Here is a 25,994-nt window from a genome sequence, read left to right on the forward strand (position 1 = left end):
AGATATGACGATCTAATCAAAAGTTGCTCATTGTTCTTCACACACATTTTCAGTTTTGGACTTCTATTGAATATAGATTTATTGCTGTTTATGAACACGAAGTTATTTAACAAGAAAACTATGGATCAGCGAAGTTTTCAAAGCAGTCCTGAAAGCAAGAACTTCACTGGTAACATTGATGGACAAGTGGCCATAGCAACAGCCAACTGGAGGTACGTATACATCGCAAATTACATCACACCACTCTTTATCATTTTGAAAAATATTTCCTTGTTTCATATGAAAGGAAATTGAGAATGGAAAGGTTAAGCTTTGAACTTTTGAGCGACACCAGCAGGAAAGATGAGATACTGTGCACCTCTGCGAACTTTGGTGATACTTATTGTGTGATTTTGATCTCCTTTCCAATCATCAGTGCTGTCTGCATTAACTATCAGCTAAGTTTTTTTGGCACACCATAGGTTATGCATTGAAGACGCCAAAGCAGGTGGTTTTCATTATTTTATTTTATTTTTTAGCAGTTTGTGTGATCTTTGTGTGCACTGGGCTTTCCATGGAGCAATTCATTCGAAAGCACAGTGAGTGAGTCCATTTATCACAAAGCAAGGCCTTCTTCAACCCATTTTTTGGTTATGGTCATAGTGGCTGTCATAAGAATACCGAACTGCAACTCGTTTAAGTCTTTGATAGCCCTAAATTCTTCTGAAGATTTTACCCCACGTAATGATCACACCCTCAATTCTGGGTCCAGTTTTTTATAAAAAAAGTGATCATGCATACACAAGTATTGCATTTAGATAAATGAAGTCTAGTAGACATAAGTTGTGGCTTGTATACACAACTGAACAATACCTGTGCAGTGGCAAGTTAGCAGTCTGGATTTCATTTATGTGCATTTGTTAATACATGAATATACCAATACATCTATGTGCATTCCTCGTGGTTCTATGCGAATGATTGTCGTGCTGTGAAGTTGCTGGAGCATGGCAAGTTAAAGGTGCGTTTGTATGTATACCGGCCAACCTCCCAAATTTTTCTACTGAGGTTACAAATTTAGGCATGCTTCACTATTTCAGGAAAAAGTTTCGCCCTTGGAATTTTTTTTATTCTGAAAAGCGTAGAAACTTTATGCAGACGGTCTCCTAAAGGCAAGATCAGCAACAACAAGCTTGATGAAAAAGTCACTGCGATGAAAAAATAATAATTTGTCTCCTCTCCCTTCCATCCTTATGGTGCTGCATCTGTGGGACTTTCATAAATTTTACAATTGGCAAGTATTCATGAACATGAATGATGTCATTTGGAGGGTCGATTAAGATATAAGGGACATTATTTATTAGAAAGAGGCAGCTCTCATCTAGCTTGTGCAGTAGACTTAGTGAACAGGCTGTCCTGATGCAAGTGTCTGGATTTATGCTCAATAGAGGCGTAGTATTCCTGTAGGCACACTGCCCAATGACATTTGAACATCTAGAGAGGAGAGTGTTCAGGAGGCATGGAGAAACTGACAAAAAACATCAGTCACACTCCATCATTGCATGCTTTCTTCCACGATTCCTTGTCGCAGCAGTTGTGCGGGGTCGCCATTCGCTTGTCATGTCCCTTCGTTAAGGCTATGGCTGCCGTAACACAGAAGAACCTGGCTGTTCTCCTAAGAGCTGGCAACAATCAGCACATTCAAACGTAGAAAAAAGAAGTCTGATGTTGCTGCTGCTTAGAGCATCTCAAGAAACACACTGAGTATGATACTGAAATATGAAGAACACGGCCAACATTAGAGCCTAGGCAGACTAGGCTCTAATGTTGTTCTTTCTGTTCTAATGTTGGTCTTTCTGTTCCTGATCTCCCTGATCAGAGCCACGTTTTTTTTTTTTTTCATTCCGTGAGGTTGCAGGGCGCCCTTGACTTGTGTCGTCTTCCACCGACGTTCTCCCCAAAATGAACCTCTTGTGGCACTCGAAAACTCGCACCCGCAATAACGTCTTGTTACCGTAAGCGTCACGAAGAAGCTCATACGTCTGTGTACCTGTCTTGCCAAGCTTCACACAGAATTTCATATTTACCCACTTTTCGAGGCGGATGTCCATCTCTCCACATTCACTCAAAATACAGTCACACACGGATATATCGAACCCACATATATAGAATTTTCGGCTATATCGAACTCGTAAATTATCCCCTTGAAAATTCTTTGTAAAAGTATGGAAATTCGCACGTTTATATCGAACAGTATTTTCACCCGCCATCAGATACATCGAACGGCGCGCGAGCTGGAAGGTGTGCTTCGGCACTCGGTGCACCCCGCAACCTTCGCGGCACCGCGCCTCCACTGACACCCGAAACGCTCGCAAAACGTGAGGGCGAGAGGGCTCGGACTGTATCTCCAACTTGTGGAACGGCTTTTCTTCTTTTTTTTTTTGTCTCTCTTTTTCTTATGCTTTCTCTGCGTTACTGTCGGCTCGGAGAGCAGGAATGAAGGAGCAGGCGGCCTCCTCCTTTCGCCTTTTCTTTCTTTCTTTTTTGTTGCTGTTTTATGAGTTTTGATCAGCCAACCACAGCCCGCGCCTTTCGTAATTGCTCAGCCAACCACAGCTCGCGCCTTTCGTACATCGCTGCTGCCCTCGCAGGTAGCCGGGTAGCCCGGATAGCCATCGCCGCCATCGCGACTGATCACGAGCGCTTTGTTGGAGTCCACTTCCGTGAGTTTTCGCATACCACCGCATTCCTCTTTTGCGTGCCTGCTGTGCAGAGGCGCTGCGGGCTGCTTGAATTTTCAACTTCTCGTGTAGCAATGGCCAGCATCAAGAAGCGCAAGAACCTTGACTTTGCGACGAAGTTGAAAGCCATACAGCGTGTTGAGGCGGGCGAAAAAAGTTCGACGGTGGCGGACGGCATCGGGATACCACGGAGCACTTAGAGCACATTGTTGAAGAACAAGACGGATATCAAGGCAAAGGCGCCGGAGCAGCAAACGTCGGGAGCCTGTCGTGTGCGTGCTCCTGCCCACGGGAAAGTAGAAAAGGCACCTATGCCTGGTTCCCTCTTCCCGGCTGCTGTTCCACCCGAAATGTCAGCGGACAATTTTGTGGAAGCGGACTGCAATGTTCAGGCTGTTGTGAGCCTCGCTGACGAGGACATGGTAGCTGCGGTCGCAGGGACCCAGGATGCCCAGGCCGATAGCTCAAGTGACGAAGAAGATCGTCCGGACGAGGCGGCGGCTACAAGCGCATACTCCACCGCTGAAGTGGCGGCAGCATTCGGCTTGATTTGCCGTTGTTGCGGCTACATGGAGGGAACCGGGCTGTCGCACCTGGACAGCCTCGATAAGATCGAGGCCAGCGTCTTCAACTTCATTTTGAACACGAAAAAGCAGGCCAAGATAAGCGATTTTTTTTTTCACGCAAATAAAACGTTCTGTTGCATCGTGTGTGCGGAATCAGTTGTCAATTCTTGAATGCGCCGATTGTAGGTGATCGTCCGCCACTGGTAAGGTCTCGGGGCCTGTATTTTTTTATATTGAATTTTTCATATAGCGAACATATTCGCGATCCCCTTCGAGTTCGATATATCCGTGTTCGACTGTAGAATGCGCAGACTACTAGTGGCAACGTAATTTTCTACATGTAGTGCCATCTAGCGGCTGCCACAGCAATTAGCATAAATAGCTCAGGTTAGCCCGAAAAGATGGCGCTACACATATGCACCAAGATTTGTTTTGGAGAACCATTTCTAGAGGAGAAAATAAATCAGTCTTGAAACTTTACGGACAAAGGTTGTAAATGCCATTGAAGTTTTGTCACACACTTCTTTGGCGATCCTGGTCACAATACCTTGCAAGTGCCCAGTGTTTTTTCACCAATTTGTGTGCAGAGCTCTTCTGCGGAGCGCTTGCTGTGTGGGCTGCCCACGGTTGTGAAGTCAGCACCACGCAGCAAGTTGGGGCCTTTCCTGGAGCTGGCCGCTGTCCGTGCCCTTAAGCCAGGAGGTCTAGTGATTCTCCAGGTGGGTGAAACCTGGACAGGGAGCTTTGTGTAAGCCATTAGTGTCACACAAGCTTTTGTCCTGCTGTATTTATTCAAATATAGGTCCACCTTTTCTTTTTTTCAGCAAATGTGGCCCATAATTGGCTATTGACCTATATTTGTGGCCAAAGAAAGTCGACCGATATTTTTGATCAACGTCATCCAATGTATCGAGATAGGAGTTCCACTGTTGCACCTGCCAATTTTCAAACAGTGCCAGCTGGACTTGTACATTACCTATGTGTATGTGCAGTAAATTTATACACCACAAAAATAAATAGCAAAAGTAGCTTTACAATAACAGAGAGCTGAGCTAATTGGTAGGTACTAATGTTAAACAGACTGGGCTTGCAAACACAGACACAAAAGGGAAGTCAAAACACCACAAACGCCGACTAACTACTGGAAAAGGTACGCAACAGCGGAAAAGAATCTAATCAAAGCGTTTGCAGGTCGCCGTGAATGTTGCCTACAGTTCATACTCGTCCACTGTAGCTGCAGAAGAGTGTTCCACACTCGCCACTTGGGCTACCTCCTAGGGTTTACACGCACAGAAATACCCAACAAAGTGAACGGGCAAGCGCCTTCCATCGTAGCTCATTTGGTAGAGCATTGGACGTATAATTCAAAGGTTGTGGATTCGGAGCCCACCGACAGAAAGGGTTATTTTTCATCCACTTTGATTCATTTAAACTTACGTCACAATTACTGCACTACAGGAAAGTACAACCATTAACATCCCCTATGCCAGAGGTTCTCGGCCGTGGATGTTTCGGGGACCCCTTGTGGAGCGGTGGAAGCGATGAGGGACCCTTGGCCCTCCTCACATCCACCGCTCCACAAGGGGTGAAAGAAAAGGGGGGGGGGTCATAAATTAACGCGGCATGCAACGTAAAATAGGTGCCTTTTATTTTTCCCTGGAAAAGAATGGTCAAACTTAAGTGCCACGCCAATTCATTCTCAACAGCTTGTCAGTAAGTTGTGCGGTCTGCAGCCACATTCAGCCTGTTTCTAGCTGCATTTGCTCTTCAAATATGCAAGCCTAGAAAAAAAGTATGCTCGCATGCATATGTCGTAGAAAACTGCGACAGAAGCTTTACAGTCATTTCATGGAGAAGGGGGTCACCTCCGCCAAAATGCAAAAATGTTATGCGGTGAAGCATAAAGAAACTCAGAAAGGGCCGCTGTCACGGGACATAGTGTGCCTCCAAAAATCTCTTTTTTTTTTCTGAGGATGGCTTTCACAAACCCCCAAAAATGGCTTCGTGCACCCCTTTTGAGAACCACTGCCCTATGCTCGCCTTGGCCCAGTTATCTGTCGGATTCATTTGGTCGTGCTGCACAGTGGTTATTTTAATTAACTTCATTTTCAATTGAATGCTTTATTTATCTTTCAGTGGAAGGAAGCAGTCAAAGAAAGCTATTGCAGTGAGTAGCTTATGGGCTGACTGCCCCCTTGGAATGACGGCAACGGACAGTGCGTAAAGCAAAAATGTTGCACTTTGTCGGAAGACTCTCGAGCTGTAGATTAAGAGGAAACCTTTGTGTTAAACAGTTTTAGCGAGATGAAACAAATTTTATTTAAAAAATGATGCACTTGTAAAAATAGGGAAGTGTGCGAAACAACTTGAGCAAAGTCTATTCTGAAATCAGATAATATGAAAGGATGCCATTAGAATATCTCATGAACCTCTTGCAATGATATGTGTGCAATGTCGACGCCATTTCTTAATTCTAAAGTGTTTAAAAATGAAGGTGGGTAATCCCTAGAGAGATCAAACATGCATGTACGCTCAATATTTTCGTTTTGTCTATTATTTTTTTTATGTTTCATAGCCATATTCAGAGTGCATAAAACCAAAAATTTTCTGCGCTGCAAACATTCCCATCACGCTGAAAAAATATTTGAAGGTGGTGGTGTGGGCAACCAGTTATTGCTTGCTGCAATACTTTTAGATTGAATGTGTCAAAAATCTTTTCTGCTGACTTTAATAAGCATCACTGTGAATTACATCCATACTTTCCTTGTGCTGTTCATGAAAAGAACAAAAAATGTAAAAAATGACAGAACGCGGTCCCCCCCTCCCCAGAAAAGTTTGCTTATGGTTGGGCCTTAATTTTTTTGTCTATTTCACACTTCAAAGAGGTGTCTAATGTAGAACAAAGTCTTTGCGACATACCCACAAAATGTTGTCTTCCTACAATCAGTGCGAAAGAAGAAAAGAAAAACGTTAATAAAGCAAGTTTTCGAAAAAAAAGCTCATTTTCAAAAAATAGAATAAACTCTGTCCCAATTCCTACCATAATTTTGGATCAAAGTCCCCTTATGTCAGTCAAAACGTGGGTTTAATATGATGTGTCCTTATTCACATTGTTAACAAAACATAACGGGCCAAAGTAGCCCTTGATGAGCATGCTGTATTCAACGCCTTTGCTGGTTGTTTGTCATTTCATATTGTGCGTAAGTCTACAGTTTTAATAATTTTTCTTTAACAGAACGTCACTCTGGTGGCTTGGCTTCAAAAAAATGTGTATTCTCAGATTTTATTTGTGTCTAGCATATGCAAGTTGGGGGGCTGCCACCCTCTAAGGGCTAATGCATACACATTTTGCAGCCTACGACTTCAACTTACCTCTCAATAATTCACTAGTGAAGAGCAAGTGAGGCACCGCCAGTACATGTGTTAGCTCACTTTGACTGACGAGCTTTTTCAGGGAGAAAGTTAGACACGTCATCCTCTTTGTCAAGTCACCTTTTTTCCAAACAGCAACCCTGACCTCGTTCTCATCAACAGTTCACGGACGAGTCAAAGTGAGGCGTTCACTCCATGGGCAGTGATGGAAGTGCTCCTCCAATTGCTCCAAACTGCTCCAAAAGAGAAATGCTGCTCCATCCTGCTCCAGAGTGTAATATTTGTTAGTAACTACCCCGAACCTGCTCCGAAATGGCTTTGGGAAACTAAATACAATGAGCTTAGACCATGTGACCGTCCAGCGAGCCTAAACGAAACCAAAAAAATCACGCCATATCCACGGAATGAATGATGATAAGTGGGCGAAGCTCGAGAGGGGGAGATCATCGGTAAAACCGTAACCCTCCCGTGAAAGTTTGCCCATTACATCATTAAGAAAGACGTGAGACTGTGTGCGTATGTACAAATCAACTTTTATTTTGTTCGTCTACTGTCTACAGCCACCTGCTCCATCCGGTGACTCGCTGCGAAAGAGGAAGCGCGTCAAGAGCGATTGCCTTTTATTGCGTCAGTCACATGCGTGTGACGTCATCATGACGTCACTCACACTAGTGCCACCTGCTGAGTGAGTCATACAACTAGGTGGTTACGAACCGGCCACAGACGAAGGACAGACCCACGACATAGTAAAGAAGAAAGAACACCACACAGGCGAACACGCACGAGAGTGTCACTCGTCAACGTCGTCTTCTTCTTCTACTGCATACCAGAACTGCATACTAGCTCGTGAGAAACGCGCATTCTGGTATGCAGTAGAAGAAGACGACGACATTGACGAGTGGTTACAAACCGGTCACAGAGGAAGGACAGACCTACGGCTTAAGGAGCTTCACCCCTAAAACAAGCTGTATATACTACCATCCTAGTATGTAAGTAAGCGGCTTGCTTACCAGCTACATACTAGCTGCATACTAGCATATTGAAAATGCCACAAGTGCTCGCAAAAATGGGTAAAGTGCATTAGTGTGAGGGGAGATTATTTTCGCCAGGGTCTGGCAGTTTTCCTGGCATGCGAGTTCCAAACTTTTTGATCACCCCTCGTATGTGTGATTTAGCTCTATATTTTGTGCCTGACAAGCAGACTATTTGGTGATATTTGCGTGAGAGTAGTTTGATATCGTACAGATTACTAGCTTCTGCTGTGACAACTCTGATGTGTGACTGATCACATTTACCATTTTATCAGCTTAGGCCCCCATTTATGCCACAAGAACTGGCATTTTAGTGTGTAGCTTGTTTAGTCGGATTTTTTTTTTTTTTTGTAATTTTCGATGCTGGCTATTTTGGGGAAATATGAAAATAACATATTGCTTTGATCCCGTATCTATTATAAACGCTGCTTTGACGATAGTTACATGTCATTGTGGCTACTATTATAATTTGATGCTCAGCTCTCTCGCTTTTATATGATTTCTGCAAGAATTACTGGTATTTTAAATATATGTAGCTCAAACTTATACTTAGTGTTCAATGACCATCCATCTGCTGAATTATTTGTTGCTTACAATTTTCCGTGATTATTGTATGTGCAATATGTTTGATAATAAATATTAATATTTATGAGATGCTTAAACGATGCTTTAGACTCCAGGAATTGTAAAGAATATCTTGCCATCTGCTCTGAAGACACTTAAGGCTGCTCCAAAAAGTAGGCATGGGCGAAGAGTGAATTTGAGGTTCGAAGCAAATCTGAAGCGAATAGTGATTTGGTCGAATAATTTCGAATCGAATAGTTCGAATAGTATTTACCGCTTAATATTAAGAAAAATTAGCATTTTTGTCATGACCCTTGCACAATATTTTTAAGGATTGGAACTAGGTATGAGTGAATGTCACTTTTCTTGTTTGAAATGAAGCAGCCTCGAATAGTACAAAGATTTGAATAGCAGTAGGGTGCAACTTATAAGTGGTGAAATATGTTACAATTTAAAAATCACTATACTTAGCGCATATAAGCCCATATAACACGCTTTTAAGCTTTCACAAATATGTACATTTAACCTTGAAGTGTGGCTTCGCGGCAGTGCAGATTTCCCCTGGATGGGTTGTTTCACGGCAGAGCAACCAGACGCTGCAGTGAAATCACCTTTACAGGGGGTTATGTGCGGTCAAATGTATACATATATTCGTTCATTTCGAATAATCTAAATTCGTATGGAAGCGAATTCGAATGCTGTAATATTCGTTCGAATATTCGAAACGCCCGAATATTCGCCCATCTCTACCAAAGAGCAATATGTCGGTTCCATCACTGCATGGACAATGCTCGCATTCATCCAACATACAATCTGTGATTGAGGAGCTACAAAGGCATAATGCTTCTGAGTCTTTGACCAATAAGATCTCTATGCTGGCATTAGTGCAGTAAACACAAATACAAACCTCTTGTTGTGGTGCAAGCAGCATTAATTTTGGACATAGACTATAAAGCTTTGACAAGCCATGTATTGATGTGAGCTGCTTTGAAAATCTGTGGTGCCTCGAGAGAAGGGGAGAGTAAAAGACGTGGACAGGATGTGTTATAAGCTGCTTTGAGACATACTCTCTCTGGCCATTCGTGATGACTGACACAGAGTCCTTCTTATTTGGGCTGTTCGTCCTTGGATAAGTAGTCATGCCTAGCTTGTACATCTGCTAAGTTTAACCTTGACCTCGTGTACGGATCATTATCTTGTTATATGTCATGCTTCTCGCGCCAATTCTAAGCATGTATGTTGCGACAGCTCGATCTGGCTTTTGAATGCTTCTTTTTTTTTTTTCTTGTGGTAGCACAATGATTGAAAACAGAGATACGACCTTGAAGCTTCATTTGCTTGCGTCATGCTATTTTACCAGGCAGCATACGCACTGCAACGTCCGACCAACAGTTCAGGCGCACTGATACTTCCGTGTGCAGCGCTTTTTAAAGTTGAGCATGTCTTCGTCAATCTTGGCCGATTTTCCATTTCTGTTATATCATTCTTTTATGGTGGCTTATTGTTGAAACATCAGAGGACATATCTGTTCAAGTTGAAACTCGCTTCTTCCTGAAGAATTGCCTGGTGCGCTTCACAGAGGTTTTTACCAGATGTAGACAGGATTTTCTTGAGGCGTGTGGAGCAGCACTGGCAGACCTCGGCACTGTCACGAATATCCTCAGCCGATGGCCTTAGCTTCCACAAGTAGACAGCAAACGACAATGAAAAAGAGCATTTACGCCACAAATTTCTTTTCTTAGCGACCTTCTTTTGAATGCATGAATAACTGGCACAGAATGCTGAGACCTATGCTCCCATCTCAAAAGTTCCCTTCAGCACTGTGAAAGCTACAGGGCCCCTTAGCCAATAGGAAGAGTGATTAGCCCCTCCACATGTATTCATCCGCATCACGTCATTCTGCTCACCATCTCCCGTCTGCGCGCACGTGTAGGGCAAGTAAAGTGAACAGACGGCATCGGCGAAAAAAAAAAAATGGCTGCACCCATCGCAGCTGGTGCCCTCCGTCTCGAATTGACCAAGTCGTCATCGTGTGCTGTGTGGCCCGTAAGTTACAAATTGACGCTTGTATTTCCATAAGACTAATGTGCTGACGCTTCGGCAGCAATGTATTCGTGACTATATTGCTCTAATTCCAAGAACCATTATGAAATTCTCGGTGCATAAGGCTTAGCAGGCGTGGTTAAACAAACAGCTGATCTCGTAAATAATGACAAAATGTACCTGATGCTTTGTCCTCAGTGTGGGATGGCACAAAGCAATGGTTCATTTCACCATTTATTTGTTGCTGTCAGTGCAGTGGGCGAATAGCAAGCGCAAGTTCGGATCGAAGCGGGTGGTTGTGTCTGCATGAGTGCTGCCATGTTGATTTGTAACCACAGTTACTGGTGGTTACTGATACAACAATTAAAGGCACACGACATAAATGCGACACAACATAAAGAAAAATAAAAATATCATGCATTGATGTGACATAACACGTGCCAAGCAAGCGCAAATGTCTCAGCTCTGCCAATTGTGTGGTAGTTATACCTGGAACTATGTTTTGCTGCACAAGCCTGTGGCTTGCACAGCTAGACCAAGCTGAAAGGTTTGTACTGAACAGTGCCACACTCGTTCTCTCACTTCTGCACTGCTGTCACGACAGTGCCTCCGGATCAGCTCACGGTTGCACGTTTTATGATAAAGGCTGTCTAAAGCCTTTCACTGTGATCATGTGTAGGCCACACACGTTGTGAAAGGATAATGTCCATCTGGCACCGCAAGGGCCCTTTGCTGTTCTCGACGTGGAAAAGCGTGTTAGCAAACTGGCGACAAAACACCATAAATTAGGCAGCTTCTGTAACCTTTGGCTTAATCATGCTGCACTGCACGTTTTCCAACAGCTGAAACATAGAGGTAAAGGTCGAGGGGACACAGGAAGACGTTATCTGTTAGTGATGCGGAAAACGGAATAAATGGCTCGGGAAGTAACTGAGATAATTTCTTAGAAATCTTGTTTATGCACAGTGTGCGTCAAATGCTGAAAATGGTTACGGTATCCAATGCACGTAAAGTAATGGAAGCAGGCAGTGAAAAAGCACCTGTCTAACAACGCACCTGCTGATTGTGAAATTTATTTACGGATTAAGCAGGCTTACCACTGCATACAGATGTTTTGTTGTGTATACGAGGTGAGTTGCGGCAAAGTAAGCTAAAACATGTACTACTTGCAATGCCTCGCATGCCGTTTGCCAGTGAATAATGGAGGGGTAAGTTGAGGTGCTAAGCTGCAAACCGTGTACGCATTAGCACTTTAGAGGACAGCAGTTGCCAATCCCCGCACATGCTAGGCACAAATAAAATCTGAGAATACATTTTTTTTTTTGAAGACAAGACACCAGAACAAAGTTCTGCTGCAGCAAAATGATTAAAACTAGATTTACGTGTAATGCAAGCTGATAACCAGCAAAGGCCACTTCGGCCCGGTATATATTGTAAACAAAGAAAATGAGGACACATAATATTTAAGCCATGTTTTGACTGCCATAAGAGGACTTTGATCCAAAATTTTTGTTAAATTGGGACCTACATTTTTATATTTTTTATTTTTTGAAAATGAGTTTTTTTTTTTTGAAAAAGCTCGCTTTCTGAATAATTTTTTGTTTTTTCTAGTGTAGTTATGAAGATGATATTCAGGAATGTTGCAAAGACTTAGTTCGATATTTTACTTTTTTTTTAAGTTTCTGTGTGAAATAGAAAATGCACCAGGTCTCATCAAAGTTAGCAAACCTTTTTCTTTGGGCCATGTCTGCCATTTCTTTTCTTTTGTGTACAGCATAAGGAAAGCGTAAATGTAATTCACAGTGATGCTTACTGCAGTCAACAGAAAAAATTTCTACCCAATATTTATTGTTCGCATTAAATTCGGCCAGGAAACGAGACAATATTGCAGTGATCAGAATATTGCAGAGAATATTGCAGGACGCCCACGCTGCCACCTTCATATATTTCTTTTTGTGCACTTGGAATGTCTTTATGGGATAACATTTCCAGTTCCGTGCACTTTGAATATGGCCGCCTAAGATATAAAAAAAAAAATATTGAGCAGTCATGCATGTTTGATCTTTTGTGGAATCGCCTTTGTGCTGCCTGGTGTTATAAATCATAGGACTACGCTGATTTTCATATTGGCAAGGTTTTGCAATGTGTTGTCTTGCGTTTTTTATGCATGATTTACAGTACAGTGAAACCTCGTTAATACGTACCTGCCGGGAACGCGGCATAACTACGCACTAAACGGTAGTACGCATTAAACACGAAGTACAAGTTTGCATCTCCTAGCGTACGCCATCGCCGCCAGCAAATAAGTAGAGTGCCACAGCAAATATTGCCTAAGGTACCCACCGCAAAGCCTTTTCTTTCTTTTTGCCAAAGTGGAGAAAAGATCCTGGCACACTTGCACGACTGCCCGATAGCGCGTAGTGGCGACGCCGAAGAGCATTTCGAAACTATTGCAGGGGCCGGGATACGCGGTCAACGCAGTGACCGACATAGCGACAGAACGGACAGTGTCTGCTTTCCGTGGTATATGTGCCTGCGTCTAACCGCGATCTGCTACTAAACGAAAACTGACACAGTTCCAGTGAAACGCGGTACGGCCGCGTGGAGCCGATCGTCTCCCGGCTAGTTGCGTGCAGCGTGTCGCCTACTCAGCTCACGCCGTCACTACCGGGCCGCTTGCTGTGACGCACGCGCGCATTTATCGTGGGAATGTTGTTCGTACCCACTTCGCTCCAGATCGTGCACAGATGCGGCGAGTAGCTAGTTCGATTACGCAGCGATGACGAGCTTCATGCAAGCGATGCGCACTCCGCGATGCTCTAGCGGTCCTGGCAGCGGACGGAGGCGCGTTGGGTGGTCGCTGTTGTGTTTCGGTTTCTGTTTCGAAAATGCCTTGTAAGATGCCAGGGGGCGCCGCTCTGGTGTCGTTATTCTACAGGCGCACTTGTAAATAAAAGGAGTGTGTGAGCAGTACTCGTTGTGAGCGGACGTGCTTCTTTTCTTCGGCGCTTCGCGCCAAACCGCGTGTTCGGGGCTGGACGGCGTCCCCGCCGGCCGCGTTCGTCGAGCCGGTCGTCTTCGTCTGCTTCCCTCGTCGGGACCACCAGCCGCCGACACAGCAGTCGCCTAATAAACGCGTGCAGTATGGTTACAACCGCGCTACGCTTGCTGTATCGTACACGTGCGTTTAGTGTGATAACGTCAATGCAGCGAGGTTTCTCGGCGCCCGCGACCCGCAACGCTAACTACGCAACAGCCATCTGCTTTCGCTTCTACAAAGCGGTGCGCGCCTGATGACGGCTTAGTACCGTTTGCTGTCGGGCTAGTTGGTACATGGCTGAAGTTCTTCGTCCCTGCCCGAGCATTTGTGCCATTAATTCAACTTCAGCCTTGAAGACGGCCGCGCACAACGAAGCCGATCGGCGGCCCAGCGCGTTCAGGTTGTCACCTTATAAAAGCGTGCAGTAGGCTTAAAAAGTAGCGCTGCGCCGCACGCGTGCCCGAGCAGATAGCTGAAGATACTTATTGTGATAAGGTTGTCGGCGATAAGTCATGCCGGCGCGTTCGTCGGTGGCCGCCACCTCGCCTTCGTTCTTTCCCGATGCTTACTCTCAAAGGCGTCGCCGCAATCGCGCGGAAGTTAAGGTCCCTAGATAAAACAAGTTTTCAAGGTAGCGACACCCTTCCTTTTCCTCCTCGCTTATTTGCCTGGAGCGCCCCCAAGAAGGGTCAAAGCGTGCATAAAAAAGGGAATGTTTGTGTTCAGTTATTACGGCGGATAGAAATATTTATAGAAAATGAAAAGTAAATGAGACGTAGGATAAAAGGTTACTTAGTTGAATATAAGCGGTACAACATAAGAAGAAGCGTGATGTGTGTTACCCAACTGGCAACGTTGTTATAGTTTTATATTTCACACCATGGAGTTTTCCTTCCTCCATGTTTCACACCATTATCCATGGCGTCTCGCATCGTACGTCGTAGTACAGTGTTCTAGAAGTTTATAGTGCGCTCACTGAGCGGCGGAGCGTGACGCACTTCATGTCGCCGCCGACAGGCGGCGCGGCTCACAGCGTCACCTTAGAGTTACTGTATATGCTACCTTTAGGTAGCATATACAGTAACTCTACGTCACCTGAAACTTTCCGGCGGGTTGCAGGGCGCGGATGGCGCGCATTGTTGTTTTGCGCGCAAGAAAAGTCAATCTTACGGTGCGCAACTCACGGAAGTTCTTTTGATGCAAGTTTTCGGTGTGTTGTGAAATAAATTACTGTCGTTGTGACTGATTTACGGAGGGCGAGCGATGTTTTAAGCGGCTATTGCATAAATGAATGCTCCTCCACGCAGCCGTTGCAATAACAGGGTGTGTAATTGGGGGCGTTCGGTTTTTTTTTTTTTTTGTCCGGCTGATCGATACGATTTTCAATGCACTTTCGCCACTGTAGCTGTCATAGCGACTTCACTCCCGCCTTTCGAGCCCCACTATGCCGAATATAAACAACGCCTCATTTAAAAAAATTCTTCGCGTATATATGATCTAGCTGGTCTGTGTAACTAACCCACTTAATGTTCTTTTTTTTTTTCGCGAATCAATAATGGGCGGAATCACTCGGCTTCGTAATAAATGTATCCGCACCGTACGCTTAAAAATTTTTTTATTTACAGACGTAGATCGTACAAGGTTACCAAAACTGCAGTTGGACTCGTATAACCCAATAAAAAAATATTTATACATAGTTAATATGAGTACATAACAAGTAACATGTATCACGTGCGTACACATTTTTATTGCACCTTGGAATTGCACCAGCGCGGATAAAACAGGACACGAAGAAACACTCGACAGTGTCACGCACTGACATACTGATTTTATATACACAAAACCCTGCCTATGTATGCGCAAATGTTTGCCATATCACAATATGAATTATCAATGCCGAAAATGTCACTCGTGGTCGAACAATAAACAGATGCAACAAACGTGTATGAACATCTGCTAGTCGACTACGAAATGAAAAATAAAGGACAGCAAGAAACGCCGGCGATGTTTGCAGTCGACAGCCGACGACAACGTCGACCTACCAGCAACTGGGGCATCCCAAAGAGAGCCCAATCCCTTTGGACCTCCCCCGCTTCCTAATGAGAGCTACTTCAGCCCCCATCTACATCTCCTTTTTCTGTACGTCACTATCCAGCCCGTTTCATCCGTCAGTATAGTTCTGTGCTTAGGACTTCGATAGCGAAACAAGCAACGACGTACCAGCATTCTTTATTATTTTTTTAGAAGTACCCCTAACCCCCCCCCCCCTTTTTTTTACTAAAGCACGAGTATGGTTTTGTTGTCACCACCCTCGCGCGTTTCTTGCTTTTATTGCTTTCACACTTGACTCTGCGGTCACTCCTAGCTTCGTTGGGTCCAGCTGTTTTTTGTTGTCAAACGCAGCCCCAGAAATTTCTCTGCACGTACGCTGCATGCTCTATGTGCACGACCGCCTGAGGCTGTAAAAAAGCACGTCCTTCCCGTCCAGATGCAGCGGCGGGCCGTCTTTGAGACAGTTGCGATTTGCGGATAGACACAGATGCCGATCCTTCAGAAAAACAAGCATATATAAGTGCAGTAAAGCGGCACGCGGGGTGCCGACAAAGGTCCTTCAAGCGAATGAACGGAGTGAACATGCGCTGCAGGGCACACACAAATGGAAACAGTAGCTTCAACTACTTGGATCAGTTTAAAAAAAAAAAGAATAAAATGCTCGACTCCCTCCCCTCCTCATTTTTTTTTTGTGATCTCTTTTTGTGTCATTGTGGTGGCCCTCTCCCCGCCACCAACCCCGCGTTTGTTGATACCCCCGCAACTACAGCGTATAACCAGCCTAACCCCCACCGACCAAGGGGACGCGCTCCACACCCCGCAAGAGTTTTCAGGAGAAACTGGCGGCAGCGCCCCTGGCGGGCGCTCAAGCTGTCGACGCGGAGAGGGCCGCGGCGGCGCGGCGCAGGGATACGGCAGTGAGCCCACTGCCCCATTCTAGTACACTGTAGTCGTAGTATGGTGGCTAGAGGGAGAGGTGGGAGAGGTGTCAGCAACGGCGCGCCGGAGACGAAGCATTTTTTCATGACGATGCGCGGCATCTCGGAGCCGACAGCAGCGCCGCCGCATGGGCGCGTCGCCTGGGCGCGTCTGTCGGCTCCCGAGTTTTCATCCGCGCGCCTGCTTAGGTTCGCGTACGGCCGGACTAGAAAAGCGCGCGAGCGTTCGCGTGCCTTTCCAGTCCGGCCGTGGTTCGCAGTGGTGTTTGGTACGGACGCGAGGTGCTTTTTCCATCCACGACTTCTTACGGCGCAGACTAACCGTATAACCAAATAGTTTTCGAGATTAGGCAAACATATCCATGAAACTGGCCCACCGAGAGCTTTGGTAATTGCTTCGTAGTGCTGTAGCTTTGTGCGGAGCGTAACGCTGTGAAAACACTGCACCTCGGCTTATGCAGTAGGTGGTCATGTACGGAGGGCTATTGCCATTTTTTTATAATAAATGCGAAGCATTTCTTAGCGATCTTCAGCGACTTTGAGCGTCTGTCTGTCTGTCTGTCTGTCTGTCTGTCTGTCTGTCTGTCTGTCTGTCTGTCTGTCTGTCTGTCTGTCTGTTTGTCTGCCTGTCTGTCTGTCTATCTCTGTCTATCTGTCTGCCTGCTTGTCTGTCTGTCTGTCTACCTCGCTGTCTGTCTGTCTGTCTGTCTCTGCCTGCCTGCTTGTCTGTCTGTCTGTCTGTCTGTCTGTCTGTCTCTGCCTCTCTGTCTGTCTGTCTGTCTGTCTGTCTGTCTGTCGTCTGTCTGTCTGTCTGTCTGTCTGTCTGTCTGTCTGTCTGTCTGTCTGTCTTCTGTCTGTCTGCTTGCCTGTCTGTCTGTCTGTCTGTCTCTGCCTGTCTGTCTGTCTCTGCCTGCCTGCTTGTCTGTCTGTCTGTCTGTCTATCTCTGTCTGTATGTCTGTCTCTGCCTGCCTGCTTGTCTGTCTGTCTGTCTGTCTGTCTGTCTGTCTGTCTGTCTGTCTGTCTGTCTCTGTCTATCTGTCTGCCTGCTTGTCTGTCTGTCTATCTCTGTCTGTCTGTCTGTCTCTGCTTGTCTGTCTGTCTGTCTGTCTCTGCCTGCCTGCCTGTCTATCTATCTCTGTCTGTCTGTCTGTCTGTCTGTCTCTCTCTCTCTCTCTCTCTCTCTGCCTGCCTGCCTGTCTGTATGTCTGTCTCCGCATGACTTTGTGCTCTTGTGGCCGTTTTGTTAATGGGATGTATCATGTATACCAAAATTGGTGCAAGAGTGTATGACGAACATAAGTGACAGGTCGTAATGTGCAAAGCATGATATATGCATGTCATGTACGGCATGATTTACATGACGAGATCTTGAGGCGCTCGCGGCCGTTAAATAAATAGATATAGAGCAAAATTGGTATGGCGAGACATTTCTGTACGAAGAACGTAAATGTCAAGTTGTAACACAAGAATCATGACATGCATGTGATGTACGGCATGACTTACATGCCTCACTCATGGTGCGCCAGAGGCCGGTTCGCTAGCTTGATACACACCAAAATTGCTATTGCGTGACGTGACTGTATGAGGAACATAAATGACAGGTTATGCATTGCATACACCAGAATATGCGTTTCACTAGCGTGGTATTTACCAGATTGTACATGCATACATGCATGACAAACATGCGATAGTGAACTACATGTCATGATAAGAATGTCTTCACTTGCCTCAAAGACAAACAGTGCGATGTATGCAGCTCCTTGCTAACAGCTTCGCATCGCGTCGATACCCACATTGCGTGGGATCTGCCGGATTTTTTCGTTCCGCGAATTCTCGGGGCCCAATACGCGTATCAGAATGCAGCTGGCCTAACGTACTATTATATTGTGGTCATTATACTGGCGTGCTTTCGCTTCGTGCACAGTGCAACGCTTATGCAATTTTTATTTGCACCGAACTGAGAAAGGTTACTTAGAAGACGGGCGTTTTGGCTTTGCCAGTGCAGTTTTTACATATTAAGGGGTTATTATGCGGCTCTGTGTGCATTCCTGTCTAGCGTGGCCTTATTCGGTCCTTGATCTACAGGCGCGTGTCCTGACCGTCTACTGAATTGTGCGGGCATGAGCACAGAAGCGCGCCGCTTTAGTGAACTAAGGTTATATCTTATCGATTCAAGTTTAGTTTATTTTCCTTTTAAGGTAGAATTGTAGGCACCAATGGTCGGAACTGCTGTCCCGAAGGTCGCGGGTTCGATCCCGGCCGCGGCGGTCGCATTTCGATGAAGGCGAAATGGTAGAGGCCCGTGTACTTAGATTTAGGTGCACGTTAAAGAACACCAGATGGTCGAAATTTCCGGAGCCCTTCACTACGGCGTCTCTCATAATCATATCGTGGTTTTGGGATGTAAAACCCCAGATATTATTATTTATTATTGGTCGGAACTCAACGCAATGCAAGGGCAAAGAGAAATTGTGTTTGCAATATTAGAAACATGCAAAGAACTAGCTTCGCGTGTGTCGTACCATTCGCAGACGAACCTTTAGAGGTAAAAAACATTTATTGACAATAATTCACATAACTGTATATACATGGTCGTAGGCTCTCAAGAGATACAAAATGAAATGGAATGCAAATTCAATAAATATTGATAGCATATGTAAAGCCGGCAACAGTCAGCAGTGTACATTGAAAAAAAAATTGTCACGTGGAAAGTTCTTTTCACATAATGTGCACAGAAACTGGTGGAAATACAATGTGATATAGACAGTTACATTTATATACAGTTGAAAATCGATATACCGAAGCGACGAGGACACTTAAAATATTTCGTTAAATTAACAATTTCGTAAAGTTGAATCAGTGATTTTTCGGTCCTTCGTAACCTAAAGTTGTAACGTAGGGGCACCCAAAAGCTATCATGGCGTTGTTTTGTCGACAAGTTGGCAATCCATGGCTGAGCGTCTGAAGGTCTGCGAGGGCGGTCAAGACATAAGGAACACCATGTCCGGGAGACCAGGCAGATGGCCACAGGAAGTTATGACCGGCTACCAATATGCACTGACGCGGAGAACGAATGCAGCAACTGCGTCAGCAGGCCGAGAGAGAAATATGGGAGGCGATGACCAGTTATCCGTAGCACAAACAATGAAATAATCAAAGCAACCACCATCCGACTCTAGCACCATCCGGTACGTAGAAAGCTGACGGCTGCCGCGTGCGTAGTTCCGTGCATTGGCGCGGCGTGCAGTCTCGTCAAAGCAACTCTAGGGCCGTAACTATGGAACCTAAATGTTTTAACGTGATAGCGTGGGAGCGTACGTTCGAAAAAAAACCCGTCTCAATCAAAATTACAAGGAAATCACCACTTTTCTGCTCAGTTACGTCAGAAAAAAGTTCGTTAAATCGGGTTTGGTGGCCAAATTAGTTCGTTAATTCGGTTTGATGGCAACACAGAAACCTATGGGTATTTGCCTTGGAATGGACATATCTTCGTTACATCGAGAACTTCTTGAAATCGGGTTTTGTTAGATCGACGTTTAACTGTATATAAAAACAAATGCTTTGTGTTGGCCTTGCTTATACAGAAGCAGCAGGGGCATAGGAGAAATTTCTTGGGGGGGGGGGGGATCAACCATTCGTTATGTATGTTCGTGCGTGCGTTTGTATGTGTGCAGGTGTATATACGCATGCAAAACTGAAACATTTCTGGGGGGGGGGGGTATGAAAGCCCCACCACTGCCTCTCCCGCCCTCCCTGGCTACGACACTGGAAGGAAGTTATGTTATGCGCCTCAACTTGAGGTGTTTCATTTTTTCTCGCTTGCTTTGCCTTGATCGATTCTCCCCTGCAACAAGGAAGTGCAACCTTGTGATGACGAAAAATCGAATCACTTGGTTGGTGATCAATACTCTGTGTTGCCCACAGCCTACCATATTCAGCTTATTTATGGATAAGCATGATATGAGGTCCATGATGCTGTCCGCTTTTAGTTTATTAAAGCTGAAGCAATGGGTGAAGGTATCTTCCATTGCAGCAACCAAGTTCTTTAGTGCCTCAGATGGGTAAACTAGGCCACCTCTATCCATGTGGTTGGTAAGGCACGACTCTTGCGGAAGCAAGCGCGAGTCTTTTGGTTGCAGCAACAGCTGAGAACACTCTTCGCATTTTGTTCTCATTAGCATTTTTCTGGCCACATATCCGCTGACATAGTACGTTATGCGAGAGTCGCTTTTGGATCCCACCATGTCACGATGATCTGGTATCGCATCACATGCCTTTATCATTTCGTGAACTTCATTCAAGCGGCCCACATCTAGGAGATCGTCCAGCTTGTTCTGCATGTCCAGCAAATTTGTGCATTGCCCTGGATCAAGAAGGCTGCTCAGAACTCCTTGCGACACATTGCCGCTGTTGGGTGATCGGGCCAAGCTATAAAAACTTAGGCAGTTAACAGAAATCAGGAATTGTGTCGGGGTCGGGTGGTCATTGCAGCCCGACATTTGCCTGAGTATGCCAAATAGGTTTTCAAGTGAGTCCTGGCACAAACGTGAGGTCATCAGGTAATCGAAGTCCAATGTCTCTGTGACGTAAGTCAGCAGGGAAAGTGTGCTGGACAGGGTTACACGAAGGCCTTCAGCTGTTCCCTGGCTCAGGAACCCACCTTGCCTTCCAACTGCTTGCTCCCATGAATCAAGAAAATCTAAGAACTTTTTGATAAGTTTTTCTTGTTCACTGCCTTGTCTCAGACCTTTCCGGCTGTACCTGGATGCCATTGTATCAATTAAGTCCCTCATCATTGAGACAAACAAAGAGGTTGCCGTTGTGCTGCCAGAACCATAGCAGCTCTCCACTTCATTCTTGTACACGTAAAGGCCCCTCAATACCTCATCGCTGAAGAACGTAAGCGCCAAGTTGAATCGCATTTTCTCAAAACCATTTGGCTGACAAACAGCCATGGTCACATGTGGCATTGCTCTCAGCCGTACTGTGTTCTCAGTGTCAAACTTCCATGCTGCCTTCACGTACTCGTTTCCCACTCTTCCATTGGGTGTCAAGAGCCCTTTCGATGCTATGGAATTACGCACACACTTCACCAGATGAGGGAAGTCCGAAACGAAATGTAGGTATCGGCTTTTATCTACTGGGTGCTGGACTTTACACACCGTCTTTTTGAGACTTCCTGTAATGCCAAAAATTTTCCACATGCTTCTGTTCCAAGAAGCTCCGTCGCATGTGACGAAATCAACAAAGAGTCCAGATTTCTCTGCGCAGATAACAGCATCGACAATTATTCTGGACAGTAGGTTCGCTTTCACATTACCTCGTGAGCCAAAAACTCCGATAATCTGCTGCCATTTACCGGTGAATGGCTGAAACAAGATCACCAGCCCATGGTCACAATGGACCCCTACTTGCTCTCCAGAGCTGTAGCGGCCGAGGTCAACGAATCCGTCTATCAATCCATTGCTGTTTACCCTCAAGTTCTCCGAGAGCTTAATTTCGTCAATGAGGATGCCCCCATGTCGGTGTCGAACGTTAATGCCTTTTGCCTTCTCGGCTACTGCTGCGAGTACCTTTTCATTTATCCCAAACCCACTTTTGTACTTGCGGATGTAAGACTGTAGGCATGAAGGACTCGGAACGACCATCACTTTGTGCTTTCGAACGTGGTCATAAAGCCGTGGGCTTTTCATGTGCATCACAATGCATTCTAAGATCCACTCTTGTTCAAACTTCATTCCGTTTGTACTTTTTCTCGTCGAAGCTTCAAGGCATGCTCGAACTTGCAATTGCTGCTTTCTCGACAAGCTTGCCAACTTCGCTTCGAAATGAGCAGTAGACATAGCTTCACTGTCCTGTTTCGCTTTTTTAACCGTGTCACGCAGCTTGCGAATGCTCAGCCTCTGTCGGCGAAGTTGCTGATTTTTTCTTACTAGCTTGCGCGACATGTTAGACTGTCTTGCCCTTGTGCGCTTGTAAGAGGCCTGATTGAGCAGCAACTTACGAAGGTACTTACATTTCAAGCATCTCATCCCATTTTGGGATATCCCGCAACATTTGATGCTGTAGCACTTCTCCCCAAAAACTTTGTGCTTTGTTTTGGTATTCTGAATGTTTCTCAGCATTCCTAGCCCTTCACAAAGACTCAGAGCATCGATCTGAAACAGCAGCTCTTTCACAGCATCAACACTGCTAACATTGACTCTTTTCACCAATGATCCCTGCACAAACGCAGTGCAGTGAAAATCTACATCTGTGCCGGTGCACAGAAGTAACTTCTGAAAGCACAATGTTTGGCCGCTCAACGCACACACAGAAAATGCCACAACGTTCGGCGCGCTTGAAATCAGGTGTCTCGCCCAGAACTTACTTGGCAGGGCTATTTCTCCAACACTGCCCATGCCTCCGTAGCTGCGGTAGCTATGCGAAGTCGACGGGACATCGCTGGCGACGCTGTCTTCATGGTCGTCAGCATGGTCATCCTTCTTTCGCTTGCGCGGCACACATCCAGTCGAATTAGCTGTCTTCCTTTTCGCTGGCAGCTTCTTGGAAAGGTACGCAGGGACGTTGGGGAACAAAGTTGGAATCGCATCTGGTGTTAGAGAAGGGCGATCACGGGGAATTTCCACTGTTTCGCCGTTGATGACATGTGTGAAGCTGCGAACTATAAACCTCTCGTCAAAGTGCAGTTCACAGACAACGCAGTTCTTGTCCAGCGACTTGTCAGCTCGTGGAATGGAACGTTCCCAAGCCTGGCGACGTTCATCATCGGCGGGAACTGCGAAGAGAGAGACCTTTCTATCTTTTTTTCTGGCCGGAGACGTATCCCGTAGTGCATCCAGGGGCGAAACAATGTCTTTGCTGCCTCTGTTGTTTTGCCATCACGCAGCATTAGCACATGATAACAAACTCGCAGATGAGCGGTCAGCGCGACGTAGGGGACACTTTTCGGCTTTCTTGCGCGGCGCATGAGTCGACCACATAAAGTAAGCAGGGCACGCGTCCACTGGCCCGGCGACGGCAACGGATATCTATCGACGGGACAACGACCAGACGACGCAGCTTCACGAGATAAAATGTTTTATATACTGACGAGATCGGCAGCAACACTGGCGTTCGCCGCACATTGCGTCTTTCGCTCGCGAACAATGCGACATACGTAACATACGTGTATCAGTCGCGACAAACGCGACATGCGTCTCGCTCGCGAAAAACGTGACATATGTTTATCGGTCGCGCGAAACGTGACATGCGTTTCTCGCTCGCAAGAACCACCGCGGCATACGTTTCTCGGTCGCGAGAAACGCGACATGCGTTTCTCGATTTTGTAGACAGCGTGCCATAGCCGCGTTCGCTGACCAGGAAATTCAGGTTTCCCGCGAAGCGCCGGTTACTACGGCAACGCCTACTGCCATCAGGCAGCGTCACGCACAACCAAAAGCTGGCAGGCGAAGCAGCTGATCACACATTTACGTGCTCAGCCGGAGAGAATCCACAAGACCACCTTGCCCTAGGCATCTCGGAGCCGACGAGCGCGCCACCTGTCGGTGTCATGAAAAAGTGCCGCACCGGCTTGCACGGCGCAGCCCGGCCGATGCTGACACCTCCCCCTCTAGCCACCATAGTCGTAGTTCGTCCCGATTCGTCCAGTTCTCCGAATGTGTTTTGCTCGTGAAGATGATGTGGCACAGTTAACGTGCTTCTTTTTGGATCCTGTGATCCTGACTGACCACAGGGCAGCACCTTGTTGTGACGTTGTGACGAGTGATCATAGCCGCTTGTGCGCACACAGGCAAAAGCCGTGGCCAGACTAGAACGAACGCTTGACTAGCAGCATTGCGATGACAGTTTTTTCTGGAAAAATACATCCATTTTCGCAATCATGATGCCAGGTAATCGTGGTGCATGTTTTATTATCTGGGTGACTACGGAAAAAAGAGCGTCACCGCAATGCGGGTGCACGCAACTTAACGACAAGTGGGGTTCTACAAGTTTGGTGTCCCGAAGTGATGAACATTGCGACGATGTCGTCGCCCTACCATCAGCGGCAAGTACCAGAAACAGACTTAAAAAGCGTTGGCACAGCGTCGCGTTTGAGCCTGTTTACGCCGCGTTCAAGAGCAAGTGACTCGAACTGGTCTGGCATGAAATGTCCCTGAAATTGCAGCCACTTCAGCTGTATTCAACTGTACGTGCATACGCACAAATATTTGTAACGAATTTCACGTACTAGACGCGCGTTCTGTAGCGTTTCAACAAAAGGCGACAAATCAACTCGCCTCGCAAAGCCGCGTCTACGGCGTTGCACGGAAGTCCTCGCGTCAAATGTTTTGTAGCCACACTTCACGGCGTGCCCTATTCCGGATACCACGAGGTATGTTGTAGAGGGAAAAACCGCCTTCTCTTTTGTTGCTGCAGCCGACAGCACAGTACTTGACATATTCAAAATTCACGGCGAAGCATGTTCGGCCGACTTGGCGTCAACTAGGACGCTCCTCTTCTACAGCTTGTCTTGGATACGATTTCGTCTTTCGTCGCGGCAAGAATCCGACTGGAACCATATGCACATGCGCACTCGTTTTGAACCTTTTGCTTTATAATAAATATCACCACCATCCACTAACAGCATCACGTGCAACGAATTCACCAATCAAAGACGCAAATGATGGAGAAAAGGAGGGTTAGGTGCGAGAGTGAGGAGGAAGGCGCAAAGAGCAATGAGTGTCGCTACCTTGAAAACTTTTTTATCTAGGGACCTTAGCGGAAGTCGGAATCGGGGATCGACTGATCTGCGCACTTCTCAAAAAGGCGGAAGACCTTTAGAGCACAATGTGGCGTCGGGAAGATGAGCGGCGCAGTAAAATTTTATGGCACAAAAAGTTATCGCGGTACGCAGGGTACGCACTAACCGGTAGGCATAGGGCGAACCACTACGGCTTAAGCAGTCAGCGAATGCATTGGGCTCTATGGGACTCGGTCGGGGATTCGTCGCAACTACGTTTTAACCGTTAGTACGTTTAAAGCGGGTACGTATTAACGAGGTTAGTAGAAAAGCCTGTGTTCATAAGGTGATGGCAGCTTTATTTCTAATTTAGTAGACCTCATTGACACATGCAGGGTGTAGAGACTCTCCTGGGTGATGATAGTTCTGAGCTGCCCCCTGGTGCCAGGGGTGCCCTCTGTGAGGTTCTCACTGCGGTGGCACGAAGGTGCCAGGAAGATGTGTGGGATGCCCAGCAGAGGGCACTGCTGCCGGCCCTGGGACGCTGTGCAGTGCGACTGACACCGGACTCCAGGGCGGCTCTGCTGGATGCCCTCGAAGACTTGTCGCTGCTCCTTGCCCTGCAGTGCCACTTAGCAGCGGCAGGGAAAGCCCCACCTGGGTGCAACATTTTCTCCTTGGCCACCAGTCTCGGTGGTGATAGGTGAGCAGGCACTTGGAAGGTGGAGAACACATCTGTAGGAATGTACTACTGGTGCAGTGGCAAAATGCAGCATGAGCTTTAGGATTACACCTGTGGATCTTGCATCAAACAGCCAAAGCCAAGAACAGAGGCACCTACCTACCCTAGGACTGGTTGTGAACCACATCCGTACGTGATCAAACATTATTGGAGACACGTAACTCCAATATGGCGCAAAAATTTCATGCCTTTTGTTATGCTTTTCT

The 25,994-nt window shown here is 46.2% G+C and overlaps 1 protein-coding gene across 1 annotated transcript in view; it reads left to right on the forward strand.

The window, feature by feature from the left end:
* LOC119390968 (focadhesin) overlaps positions 1–25,994 on the forward strand; it is a 395,558-nt gene that overhangs the window by 345,886 nt on the left and 23,678 nt on the right. Inside the window, exons 32-33 of the mRNA XM_037658681.2 lie at positions 3,871–4,002; positions 25,442–25,749. Of these exons, the coding sequence (XP_037514609.1) occupies positions 3,871–4,002; positions 25,442–25,749 (440 nt within the window). The remainder of the gene's footprint in view (positions 1–3,870; positions 4,003–25,441; positions 25,750–25,994) is intronic.

The sequence above is a fragment of the Rhipicephalus sanguineus genome, chromosome 4 (genome assembly GCF_013339695.2).
Source record: "Rhipicephalus sanguineus isolate Rsan-2018 chromosome 4, BIME_Rsan_1.4, whole genome shotgun sequence".
In the NCBI taxonomy this organism is placed as follows: Eukaryota; Metazoa; Arthropoda; class Arachnida; order Ixodida; family Ixodidae; genus Rhipicephalus; species Rhipicephalus sanguineus.